This window comes from Haliotis cracherodii, unplaced genomic scaffold (genome assembly GCF_022045235.1).
Source record: "Haliotis cracherodii isolate W230 unplaced genomic scaffold, xgHalCrac1.p SCAF_24, whole genome shotgun sequence".
Taxonomy (NCBI): Eukaryota; Metazoa; Mollusca; class Gastropoda; order Lepetellida; family Haliotidae; genus Haliotis; species Haliotis cracherodii.
In genome coordinates, this window is record NW_027266280.1 from 6742145 (window position 1) to 6754796 (window position 12652).

The 12652-nt window shown below is 43.6% G+C and overlaps 1 protein-coding gene across 3 annotated transcripts in view; it reads left to right on the top strand.

The window, feature by feature from the left end:
- The window catches only part of LOC139472226 (kinase suppressor of Ras 2-like), a 57344-nt gene that overhangs the window by 14460 nt on the left and 30232 nt on the right, over positions 1-12652 (top strand). For 2 of the 3 annotated variants that reach the window (XM_071254602.1, XM_071254601.1), the window contains exons 4-5: positions 1145-1574; positions 3236-3444. In XM_071254602.1, the coding sequence (XP_071110703.1) occupies positions 1145-1574; positions 3236-3444 (639 nt within the window). The remainder of the gene's footprint in view (positions 1-1144; positions 1575-3235; positions 3445-12652) is intronic. The other variant, XM_071254603.1, reaches the window with a different exon arrangement.

Sequence of the window (12652 nt, forward strand, 5' to 3'; positions counted from 1 at the left end):
GTCATATAGCTAGAATATTGCTGAGTGCAGCCTTAAACAACCAACCAACCAACCAACCAACTTTCGTGAATGCACGTTAAATGACCTTGCATGCCCTGTATACTGATGCCACCAATTAAGAAGTTTCAAATCAACCAGTAACAAAATTCTATATCTATATCATCTAATTGCATGATGCTATTGGTAACCGGACTAAGTTAACATGCCATGTAAGAAAAACACAAAATGGTTGCAAGCAATCCCAGATCACGAATGAGCATGAAAATGTTGGCGCAAATTAAGTACCGTCATACGTGTATATTCATGAGGAGGGGGGGACGGGTGGCCCAGTCGTCTAAGGCGCTGCGATTCGCTGTGCAGTTGCGTCCCTTGGGCACGCCAGAAACCTATGATTGTGTGTTCAAGTCCCAGTATGCCCTGATTATGTTTCTAGGTTTGTCAGCACCATACCCATGCTCGTGGAATTCACCAAAGTGGTAAACGTCTGAGACCTGCATCATTTCGGGCTTTCCTCCAACATTAAGCTGTCACGCTGCAATATAACTGGAATACTGTTAAAAGCGGCGTTAAACCCAACTCACTCACTCACTTCTTCATGAGGAAGGCATATCATGACCATGATGACACCCCTAGTGTTGTTGCTAAGGGGAAAAAACTCAATGTCTGCGTGTCAGTACCCACTTCTGTTTTGTTTGTTTGTTGTTTGTTGTTTAACGCCACACTCAGCAATATTCCAGCTATATGATGGCGGTCTGTAAAATAATCAAGTCTCGACCAGACAATCCAGTGATTGACATCATGAGCATCGATCCACGCAATTGGGATCGATGACATGTATCAACCAAGTCAGCAAGCCTTTTACCTCGCCACCTGCACACACTTCTATACAGCTATGTTATTGCAGATCAGATACAAGAAGATACAAAGTATTGTGTAAACGTTTGGGCTGAATACAGGAAGGATGCTTATAAAGAAAAGTCTAGACATTGATCACTGGGCTCTTATTGGAACAGTAGCTTAATCCAGCAAATGTGGTGATAATTTTTTAAAGATTTTCAACTTTTTTAATCAACAAAATCCACACAAGTTTATATGGTTGCTGATCAGTTTCCTGTTTAATTGACCACCTTTTATGTATTTCCAGAAATGCAGTTACAAGGGCAGGAGGATACCTATGGAGATTGGCATTTTACCGACTTGCTAGGCTTGACATCCAGCAAGTCAGCATCCAACAGTCCGTGTAACGGAAACTCTCCCAAGTTCCACCAGAGACCCTCAACAACCTCCCTCCCATCAGAGGGACTCGTCGGGTCCCCTCAACCTGTAGAAATACCCACCCCTCCCCAGAGCACCCCTTCCTCTCCACTCCCCACCATGCACATCAAGGAAAAGTACACGCCCCCTCCGACTCCACCCCCAGGGGGCAGACATGGGGGGAGGGGCATGGCTAAGGTTAGAGGTACCCCTCCTCCTGCTCGCAGTTTGAAGTTGTTCCCAGATATTGTGACCATCACGAAGAGCAAGTCGCACGAGTCCCAGCTTGCCAACAGAGTCATTGAGATAGATCCGATCAAGTAAGTCATTGTGGAAGTCTTCTAATATACATTCCTGTTGGGATTCCCGGTAAGAATGTAGCTGCTCCCAACTACCTATCCTTGTTGTAAGAGGTGACTAAATGGACCGGATGGTCAGGCTCAGTGACTTGTTTGATTGCATGTCATCACATCCCAAATGCATGGTTTGATGTTCATGATGTCAGTCAATGGATTTTCTAGTCCAGACATCATTATTTACAGACCGCTGTCACGTGGCTGGAATACTTAAGAATTCGGTGTCAAAAAAACAAATATCAGTTCTAATATACGCACAGGAAATAGTTAGGCAATGCCTGATAATTATGTTTTGTATCAATTCCTTTTTTACTTGATATGGAAGTTTGGGATGTATGAAAGTATAGAAGTGATGCTATATGTATACTAGATGTATACTTAAGTTTTGATAATGAAGTGTACTTGTAAATGTTACTTGTGCCTTTGATAGACATTTATAATATCCATTTGTATTATCCTAAAAAACAGTGTTTGAAATTAAGGGTCCTAAATATCTTCTATGGTATTTGAATCTTGAGACCCATTTAGATATTTAACTCTTTGCTTTAGGGTTTAAACAAGGGCCCTTGGAATTCCATTCTTAATTTCAAGGAGCGGTCGGGTAGCGTAGTGGTTACAGTGTTCGCTCGTCACGCCAAAGACCTGGGTTCGATTCCCGACATGGGTACAATGTGTGAAGCCCATTTCTGGTGTCCCCCACCGTGATATTGCTGGAATATTGCTAAAAGCGGCGTAAAACCATACTCACTCACTCACTCTTAATTTCAAACAATGAAAAGAATACTCTCATACTTTGTACTGTTTCTTTGGAGAAATTTGATCCTCACCTTCATGTACATGTAGACGTTTGGATGTTGTTCTAATCTCGACTTTTCAAATAAGGTCACATTTTTTTAGAACAATTTTATACTTGTGCTTTATGGCATTATATGACTGAAGCACTGCTGACAAATGAGAGAAATGGGTGGTCAAGTTGTCTAAGGCTCTGCCATTTGCTGTGCAGTGTTGAATCCTTAGACGTACATGAAACCTACGATCGTGGGTTGGAATCCCAGATTTGCCCTGATTAGGTTTCCTGGTTTGTCACCATGGTCAGCACAGTGACCGTTCAAAGTGGTTAGTCTGAGACCTGCGTCACTTCTGGCTTTCCTTCCCCATTAAGCTTACATGCCATTGTGTAATTCAAATACAGTTCCAAGTGGTTTTGAAGCAATCTGTTGTTTGGTGGAAAGAACCTTCAGATAGCAGAAGGTCGATGGTTTGATACCGGCCATACAATACCAAAAGATATTAAAAGATGGTACTTGTTCTGGCGCTCAGCGTTTAGGGGATATAACAAGAACTAATCATCGTTTGAGTGGAGTATCCGTGTTAAACTGTGGTGTGGTATCTCAGTGAGCTTGCACTATAAAATCAGTGTTAGTTTTGACTAGTACAAATACACACACACATGCATGCATGTCGCTCTTTAAGTGCAATAATCTTGAACACGACGTTGAACCCCATTTCACCTCACCTTTAAACCAAACTCACTCATTCACTCCTACTGATAAGTACTTTTAATTGGTCATTGTGATGTGGCAAAGCACCCCCTTCCCCCTCACTCACCAGTCTTGTACTTGTAGATCCAACAAGAAGAAGCCGCAGAACTCCCTTGGAGGGAGCCACGAGGCGCTGTACCGACGCCGTCTATCAACAGAAGGGGGATCTGATTCAGGTGCCACCAGCCGCGGGCAGTCGGGGCACACGTCACCCGTTGTGTCCTCTCCTATCCGCTCTCCTCCGTACAAGCATGAACAGATACTGCCTGATGATTATGCTAATAAATATTCCAGTAAGAATGCTGTTCTGCTTGAAGCTTACTATACTCTGCCAGTACCAGAATCCACACAAACAGTCATTGAAATAGTTCTTACTTCACTTAATGCGACATACTATTTCTTAGTTTATATAGTGCTCTTCAGTTACATTTCACACCAAGTGCAAAAGCAGCATTGCTTAAAGCACTTGTAAAATCTCACTCTTTTTTTTTTAATGAACTGTGCAAACAGAGGCTGCTTGTTTAATTTTATTTTGGTACAAATTACAATAATTTATCATTTTGATTATTTTAAATAATTTCGACTCTCACATGATTGTGTTTCTATGGGTTCTTGTGCCAGAACAGATCTCCTCCAAACTGAAGTATGAGTCTCCCAATGGGAAAATGTCTCCAAATGTTCGAACTGTTTTACCACGGAAACATCTGTGACTATCTGCATGGACACTAATGCTGCAATGCTGGTCATCAGTTGACATTTGTATTCATTAACTTGCTTCTTTTCTCAAATTGGATGACATGCATGCCACTTCTAGCTAGTGCATGAAATCTCAGCATACTTTAAGTTGGAGGACATTTGTGATGTTCATTTGCTAAGCTCTTGCTCGACTGGACTAACAACTAGGAATCATGAGGGTTAGATTTATGTGTGCATCTCTGTAAATAGAGATGATCATAACCTTAGTATCTTGCAACGCTCTTGTAACATATGTGTTGTAGAACAGGGTTCGCACAGGGTTGAAAAGTTCTTGGAAGTTTTTGTATAAAAATGGATAATGTGCCTTGAAAAAGCCTTGCACTTCTTACCCCATCCCCGTCAAAAGTAAATTACCTAAAAATAATATATCTTCAAGCCAATGGTGAATACTGTGAATGTATTCTTTTCCTATTCAGTTATCATGGAGTTATCTCCCTTCTTTTAGTGATCATGGAGTTATCTCCCTTCTTTCAGTGACCATGGAGTTATCTCCCTTCTTCTAAGGGGCTAATTTTGTTTGAGTTGATTATGCCTGGCTTAATCAGAAACAAATTGATGTCCAGGTGTGCGACTCTTCAAATGGTAACTGTAATAAGGGTAATAAAATATCCAAATGCATGTCCTTGAAATTTGGGGAGGTCTTTGAAAGAAACTAGAAAGGCCTTGAATTTTGTTTTTGAAATTTTGTACGAACCCTGCGAAAACTGAAACTAACAATACTGGCTCAGACAGGATCTAGAGGTGTTGACATTATAACTGTGTGCGTGTAACACCTTGTCACGGGTGATGGCCCTTGATATTTGCATGGCTGCCAGCTGGAACTATCTCAATATTGTGTCTTACATAGTGGAAACTAAGTCTTCAAAATTGTGAATATGTGATGAGAGTTCGGAAATTGCTGATTGTGACTGTTGATTTTTATAAAAGCCAGTTAGGAGAAATAATGATTTATCTTCATAATGACAGGGTGGGTTTAGTTCTGTATTTCCTGTTAATTAAGAACATTATCTTTGAACGATAGTGCTAGGTAGATGATCTTTTGCTTGCAGTCTAGTTGGCTTGATCTGGGATAGTACTTGGACTAATACTCTACTAGGTAGTTGTTTGCATATTGATTAGACCAACAACTATTTAGCAACCTGTTAACATGATTGCTCATTAAGTTTTAGACCTATGACGTGTATGAATTCATGTGTGGCCAAGTTTTTATAGATGAGATTGGGTGGCCCAGTCTTTAATGTGTTCACTTGATCCGCAATTCTGTGTTGCGGGGAAAGCACTGATGCTGCAATTTGCTGTGCAGAGTTGTGTCCCTTACCTGTTCTCATTGGTTTCATCAAGGTGGTGAACTTGCATCACTTCTAGGTTCTCCATCTACATGGTGACACGCCATGAAATGACTGAAATACTGTTCAAAGCAGCATTAAACCAGATTATTGTTATTATTATGTTTCAGTTCTGTTCTGCTGTAGTTGAGGTCAAGGATTACAATGTATATTCTGCTGTAGATGACGTCATGGTATTACACTGAATGTTATTCTATAGATGAGGTCAAGATATTACTTTGTATGTCATGCTGTAGATGAGGTCAGGTATAACAGTGAATGGTATGCTGTAGATGAGGTCATGTTGTTACAATGTATTTTATGCTGTAGATGAGGTCAAGGATTACAATGTATATTCTGCTCTAGATGATGTCAGGGTATTACACTGTATGTTATTCTATAGATGAGGTCAAGATATTACTCTGTATGTTATGCTGTAGATGAGGTCAAGGATTACAATGTATATTCTGCTCTAGATGATGTCGGTATTACACTGAATGTTATTCTATAGATGAGGTCAAGATATTACTTTGTATGTCATGCTGTAGATGAGGTCAAGGATTACAATGTATATTCTGCTCTAGATGATGTCAGGGTATTACACTGTATGTTATTCTATAGATGAGGTCAAGATATTACTCTGTATGTTATGCTGTAGATGAGGTCAAGGATTACAATGTATATTCTGCTCTAGATGATGTCAGGGTATTACACTGTATGTTATTCTATAGATGAGGTCAAGATATTACTCTGTATGTTATGCTGTAGATGAGGTCAAGGATTACAATGTATATTCTGCTCTAGATGATGTCAGGGTATTACACTGTATGTTATTCTATAGATGAGGTCAAGATATTACTCTGTATGTTATGCTGTAGATGAGGTCAGTGTGTGTGTGTGTGCATGTGGAGGTATAAAGGCCAGTGTTGCATGGGTATTGTGTTACTGATGTGACATGGTTAGTTCTTGGTGTGGTATTGTGCTCTCTAGCAGTATATAGACTTCCAGTCAGTCTGTGTCAAGTACTCTTTCACAGTAGTGCCAAGACGTAGTCTCTGTGTTTTCTGAATAACAATATCAGTAACTGTACAAAGTCGTCATGGATTTTGATTCTCGTGATGTAACATGTTGAGACCACAGTCAGACAATAGGTTCATAGATCCCTTGGACTTCAGCCTCTGGATTGACCTACCAACATTATGTTGACATCCCAAAGATCCAAGTTCTTTTGGTCCATATCGCTTTGTCATAAGGTCCTCAAGGTCCACATGTCCGAATCTATAGGTCCACATCCACATCACCTAGTCAAAAAGTCCACATCCCTAAGTCATAAGGTCCACATTATGGTGTCATAAGATCTTATTGCCATGTCTTTAAGTTCCAAAACTCCCAAGTCAAAAGGTCCACATTGTCAAGTTCTTAAGGACAACATCACCATGAGCTAAGTGTCCATACCCATATCCAAATACTAAATAAGGTCCAGATACCAAGTCATTCAAATCCTAAGTCACGCAAATCACAGCCCTGATCTTTTCATTTCAAGACCTTGTTCAACTGACCAACAGAAAACAACATTCAGGGCCCCATTCCACAAAGCTAACTTAGCGCTACGACAGTCCTAAGTCCATGTTAAAGTATGGGAGTTACGATCGTCTCAGCCGTATAATTGCTTTGTAGAAGGGAACCTTTTGAAAGATCCTCACGCACAGTGTAAGCAGCAGCTATGTGTCAGAGAGGAAGACTTAGCTGAGACGCTCCTGAAATATTGACGCTTATTCTTCTGTAATGAATAACCCCAGTGACTTAGATTGTCCTTTTATCCCCTCTCTAAGCACCTGCCCTTTAATCAACTGTGAGAAATTCTTTTGGGAAACATAGCATACTTTCCATGACATTGTCCAATTAGGGGAAGAGGTGGTCCTGGCCCCGGGGTCTAAAATGCTGCAGCTTACTGTGCCCAACAACTGATAGCTGTTGGTTCTAGGGGGGTGCGGTCAGGCAGCCTAGTGGTTAAGGCTTTGGCTCGTCATGCCGAAGACCCTGGTTCAATTACCAACATGGGTACAATATGTGAAGCCCATTTCTGGTGTCCACAGCCATGATATTGCTGAAATATTGCTAAAAGTGTCATAATACAACTCACTCACTCACTCACTCACTCACTCACTCACTCACTCACTCACTCACTCACTCACTCACTCACTCACTTCTAGTCATCATCAATATGTCACAGGTGTGTATGCACTACATTCCCCTGTCATCTGTGAATACATACAGATGCTAGGCAGAGTAGTAGTGACATCTTTTTAGTCAGGGATTGAAATGAGGCTGTGCATGTCAAATGAGCTTCATGCAAACCATGCCGTTACCTGACACTGAGGCAATGTGTGCAGCAGAGGCGAGAAGGCTTTGGCACATGGTGCACAAGAAATACTGCCACTGTCAACAGTATGAGCACTCAATGGTGTCAGCACTTGTTTTGTTATTTTGTTTTTGTCTTTTTGTTTAACGCCGCACTCGGCAATCGGGATAAGATGACAAGCATCAACCAAGTCAGCAAGTCTGACCACACAATCCTGTTTGTCGTCTCTTATGACAAGTACAGGTTGCTGAAGACCTATTCTACCCCTACCTAGTCTTCAAGGGTCTGCTCTCATTGGTGTCAGCACTCAATTGCCTGAGCAGTCCGTGGTGTCAGCACTCAATGACCTGAGCACTCAGTGGTACCAGCACTCAATGACCTGAGCAGTCCGTGGTGTCAGCACTCAATGGCCTGAGCAGTCCGTGGTGTCAGCACTCAATGGCCTGAGCAGTCCGTGGTGTCAGCACTCAATGGCCTGAGCAGTCCGTGGTGTCAGCACTCAATGGCCTGAGCACTCCATGGTGTCAGCACTCAATGACCTGAGCAGTCAGTGGTGTCAGCACTCAATGGCCTGACCACTCCATGGTTTCAGCACTCAATGGCCTGAGCACTCAGTGATACCAGCACTCCATGGTTTCAGCACTCCATAGTGTCAGCACTCAATGGCCTGAGCACTCAATGGCCTGAGCAGTCCGTGGTGTCAGCACTCAATGGCCTGAGCACTCCCTGGTGTCAGCACTCAATGGCCTGAGCACTCCATGGTTTCAGCACTCAATGGCCTGAGCACTCCATGGTGTCAGCACTCAATGGCCTGAGCTCTCCATGGTTTCAGCACTCAATGGCCTGAGCACTCCATGGTTTCAGCACTCCATAGTGTCAGCACTCAATGGCCTGAGCACTCAATGGCCTGAGCAGTCCGTGGTGTCAGCACTCAATGGCCTGAGCACTCCCTGGTGTCAGCACTCAATGACCTGAGCACTCAGTGGTACCAGCACTCAATGACCTGAGCAGTCCGTGGTTTCAGCACTCCATGGTTTCAGCACTCCATGGTGTCAGCACTCAATGGCCTGAGCACTCCCTGGTGTCAGCACTCAATGACCTGAGCACTCAGTGGTACCAGCACTCAATGACCTGAGCAGTCTGTGGTTTCAGCACTCCATGGTGTCAGCACTCCATGGTGTCAGCACTCAATGGCCTGAGCACTCCATGGTTTCAGCACTCCATGGTGTCAGCACTCAATGGCCTGAGCAGTCCATGGTGTCAGCACTCAATGGCCTGAGAACTCCATGGTTTCAGCTCTCAATGGCCTGAGCACTCTGTGGCAAGAGCACTCTTGTTAGAGTCAATCTGAAGCTTGATTCTTTGTTTCAACATAATGTACTTACCCTAAGGCAGCTGTATGTATTCATGGCCAGTGGAGTAATGTGTACACAAACCTATAAAGTAATGCAATGAGTTCTGTGTAGAAGTTCAGGTTCCAACCCAGTTATGTTTATGGCACTATACTCATGGATTTCCCCATCTCATTGTTACCCCATTAACATTTTCGGAGCAGTTCCCTTTAGCCCAAGATCTTATGATCTCGAACTTGGTAGCTGTACATGGATATCAAGCTATCGGCTAAACAGCTAGTGTGTGTGTACGCCTCTGCTTTCTACCTATGCCTATGCACTGTTGACAAATATTGCCGTGTTCAAGCCTGGTCGCTAAGTTCAGTTCTCACAGATTGACATATATCCTGTGCAGTCTAGACTCCAAGATTACATGTTCTTCTTTCAGACTTCAGTTATTTTGAAGTGTTCGAAATTAGGAGCGTGAAGTCCAGGAGTCCTTGTCACACCCTAATGTAAAATGTTCAGAATTTAGGGCTTCCCTAGAATCAAACTCCATGGTAGAAAACCTCTAGGAACCGAGTCTCCCCCTTAATTACTAAATGCAGAAAAGTCCAGGAACACTTTAAGTGCTATCAGGAGACCTGGCGGTAGCAAACCTCATTACAGTAAGAACTTTTTCTCTGATATGATACCTCTTTGTGTGAAGGTATGACAAATCATCGGGGGTCGTGTCAGGTGAACCCTGAGCAAACGAGATGAACCAGTCAAAATGAAGTATCTATGTGTTCTTCAACCAATCGGATGTCAGCTTCTTAAATGATCTAGCTTCATTTCATGCAGAACTCAGATATATCTTGATAGTAAACCATGTTGGTTGAAAAAGCCATAATGGTCCGAAATGCCAGGCGATACAAAATATCCACAACGATATTATAGTGCTGCCGTTTTATCTTCCATGTGGAACTGCCCATTTTTTAAATACCATTTAGAAACCTTGATGCTTAATGGAAAAGCATGTGGTGACACAAGCTATTGAAGAAATGTATTGTATCACGGTAAAAAATATGATTTAATGAAATTGTGGCATTACCATATTTGACGTGTTCAGCATCCCCATCCTCTCTCCGACCCATGAAGATCCGGGTTAGAATATGTCTTCAGCAACACAAGATTGCTCTAAAAAGCAACGTAAGTGGTGACTAGCGGGATCGGGTGGTCAGGCTCGCTGACTTGGTTGATGCATGTTGTATCCCAGCTGTGTAGATCGAAGCTCATGATTTCAATCACTAGACTGTCTAGTCCAGACTCAAATATTTGCAGACCGCCGTCATATAGCTGGAATATTGCTGAGTGCAACGTTAAACAACAAACAAACAAACTCTACATCCCTTGCATCATCTCAACGTCCACTGTCTGGGACGGGATTGTCAATATATAGCTGGAAAATTGCAGATGCAACATAAAATATTAACTCACTTCCAACAATTAGATTTTATTGTATGCTGGTAAATTTTATGTTTATGTCCCTTTATGTTAAACGTTAAAGGATAAGGGGTCCCTAGATTCACCTGCTATAGGAGTAAACCTCATGGACTCCAGGACCCCTCTTAGTTTCGAACACTGATGTATGGTACAACTGGATCATACAATTGGATCATAACTTTGTATTTGTTTGACACAATGACACAGTTGTGTGGTACAATTAGATCATATTGGGAGTGGGATCCTGCAGGTGTATTGTACAGTGGGATCCCACAGGTGTATGTACAGTGGGATCCTGCAGGTGTATTGTACAGTGGGATCCTGCAGGTGTATTGTACAGTGGGATCCTGCAGGTGTATAGTACAGTGGGATCCTGCAGGTGTATGTACAGTGGGATCCCACAGGTGTATGTTCAGTGGGATCCTGCAGGTGTATTGTACAGTGGGATCCTGCAGGTGTATTGTACAGTGGGATCCCACAGGTGTATAGTACAGTGGGATCCTGCAGGTGTATTGTACAGTGGGATCCTGCAGGTGTATTGTACAGTGGGATCCTGCAGGTGTATTGTACAGTGGGATCCTGCAGGTGTATAGTACAGTGGGATCCCACAGGTGTATGTACAGTGGGATCCTGCAGGTGTATGTACAGTGGGATCCTGCAGGTGTATAGTACAGTGGGATCCCACAGGTGTATGTACAGTGGGATCCTGCAGGTGTATTGTACAGTGGGATCCTGCAGGTGTATTGTACAGTGGGATCCCACAGGTGTATGTACAGTGGGATCCTGCAGGTGTATTGTACAGTGGGATCCTGCAGGTGTATAGTACAGTGGGATCCTGCAGGTGTATTGTACAGTGGGATCCTGCAGGTGTATGTACAGTGGGATCCTGCAGGTGTATAGTACAGTGGGATCCTGCAGGTGTATTGTACAGTGGGATCCTGCAGGTGTATTGTGCATTGGGATCCTGCAGGTGTATAGTACAGTGGGATCCTGCAGGTGTATTGTACAGTGGGATCCTGCAGGTGTATTGTACAGTGGGATCCTGCAGGTGTATGTACAGTTGGATCCTGCAGGTGTATGTACAGTGGGATCCTGCAGGTGTATGTACAGTGGGATCCTGCAGGTGTATAGTACAGTGGGATCCCACAGGTGTATGTACAGTGGGATCCTGCAGGTGTATTGTACAGTGGGATCCTGCAGGTGTATTGTACAGTGGGATCCCACAGGTGTATGTACAGTGGGATCCTGCAGGTGTATTGTACAGTGGGATCCTGCAGGTGTATAGTACAGTGGGATCCTGCAGGTGTATTGTACAGTGGGATCCTGCAGGTGTATGTACAGTGGGATCCTGCAGGTGTATAGTACAGTGGGATCCTGCAGGTGTATTGTACAGTGGGATCCTGCAGGTGTATTGTGCATTGGGATCCTGCAGGTGTATAGTACAGTGGGATCCTGCAGGTGTATTGTACAGTGGGATCCTGCAGGTGTATTGTACAGTGGGATCCTGCAGGTGTATGTACAGTTGGATCCTGCAGGTGTATGTACAGTGGGATCCTGCTGGTGTATTGTACAGTGGGATCCTACAGGTGTATTGTACAGTGGGATCCTGCAGGTGTATGTACAGTGGGATCCTGTACAGTGGGATCCTGCAGGTGTATGTACAGTGGGATCCTGCAGGTGTATTGTACAGTGAGATCCTGTACAGTGGGATCCTGGTGGTGTATGTACAGTGGGATCCTGCAGGTGTATGTACAGTGGGATCCTGCTGGTGTATTGTACAGTGGGATCCTGCAGGTGTATGTACAGTGGGATCCTACAGGTGTATTGTACAGTGGGATCCTGCAGGTGTATTGTACAGTGGGATCCTGCAGGTGTATTGTACAGTGGGATCCTACAGGTGTATTGTACAGTGGGATCCTGCAGGTGTATGTACAGTGGGATCCTGTACAGTGGGATCCTGCAGGTGTATTGTACAGTGAGATCCTGTACATTGGGATCCTGGTGGTGTATGTACAGTGGGATCCTGCAGGTGTATGTACAGTGGGTTACTGCAGGTGTATGTACAGTGGGATCCTGCAGGTGTATGAACAGTGGGATCCTGCAGGTGTATTGTACAGTGGGATCCTGTACAGTGGGATCCTGCAGGTGTATGTACAGTGGGATCCTGTACAGTGGGATCCTGCAGGTGTATGTACAGTGGGATCCTGCAGGTGTATGTACAGTGGGATCCTGCAGGTGTATT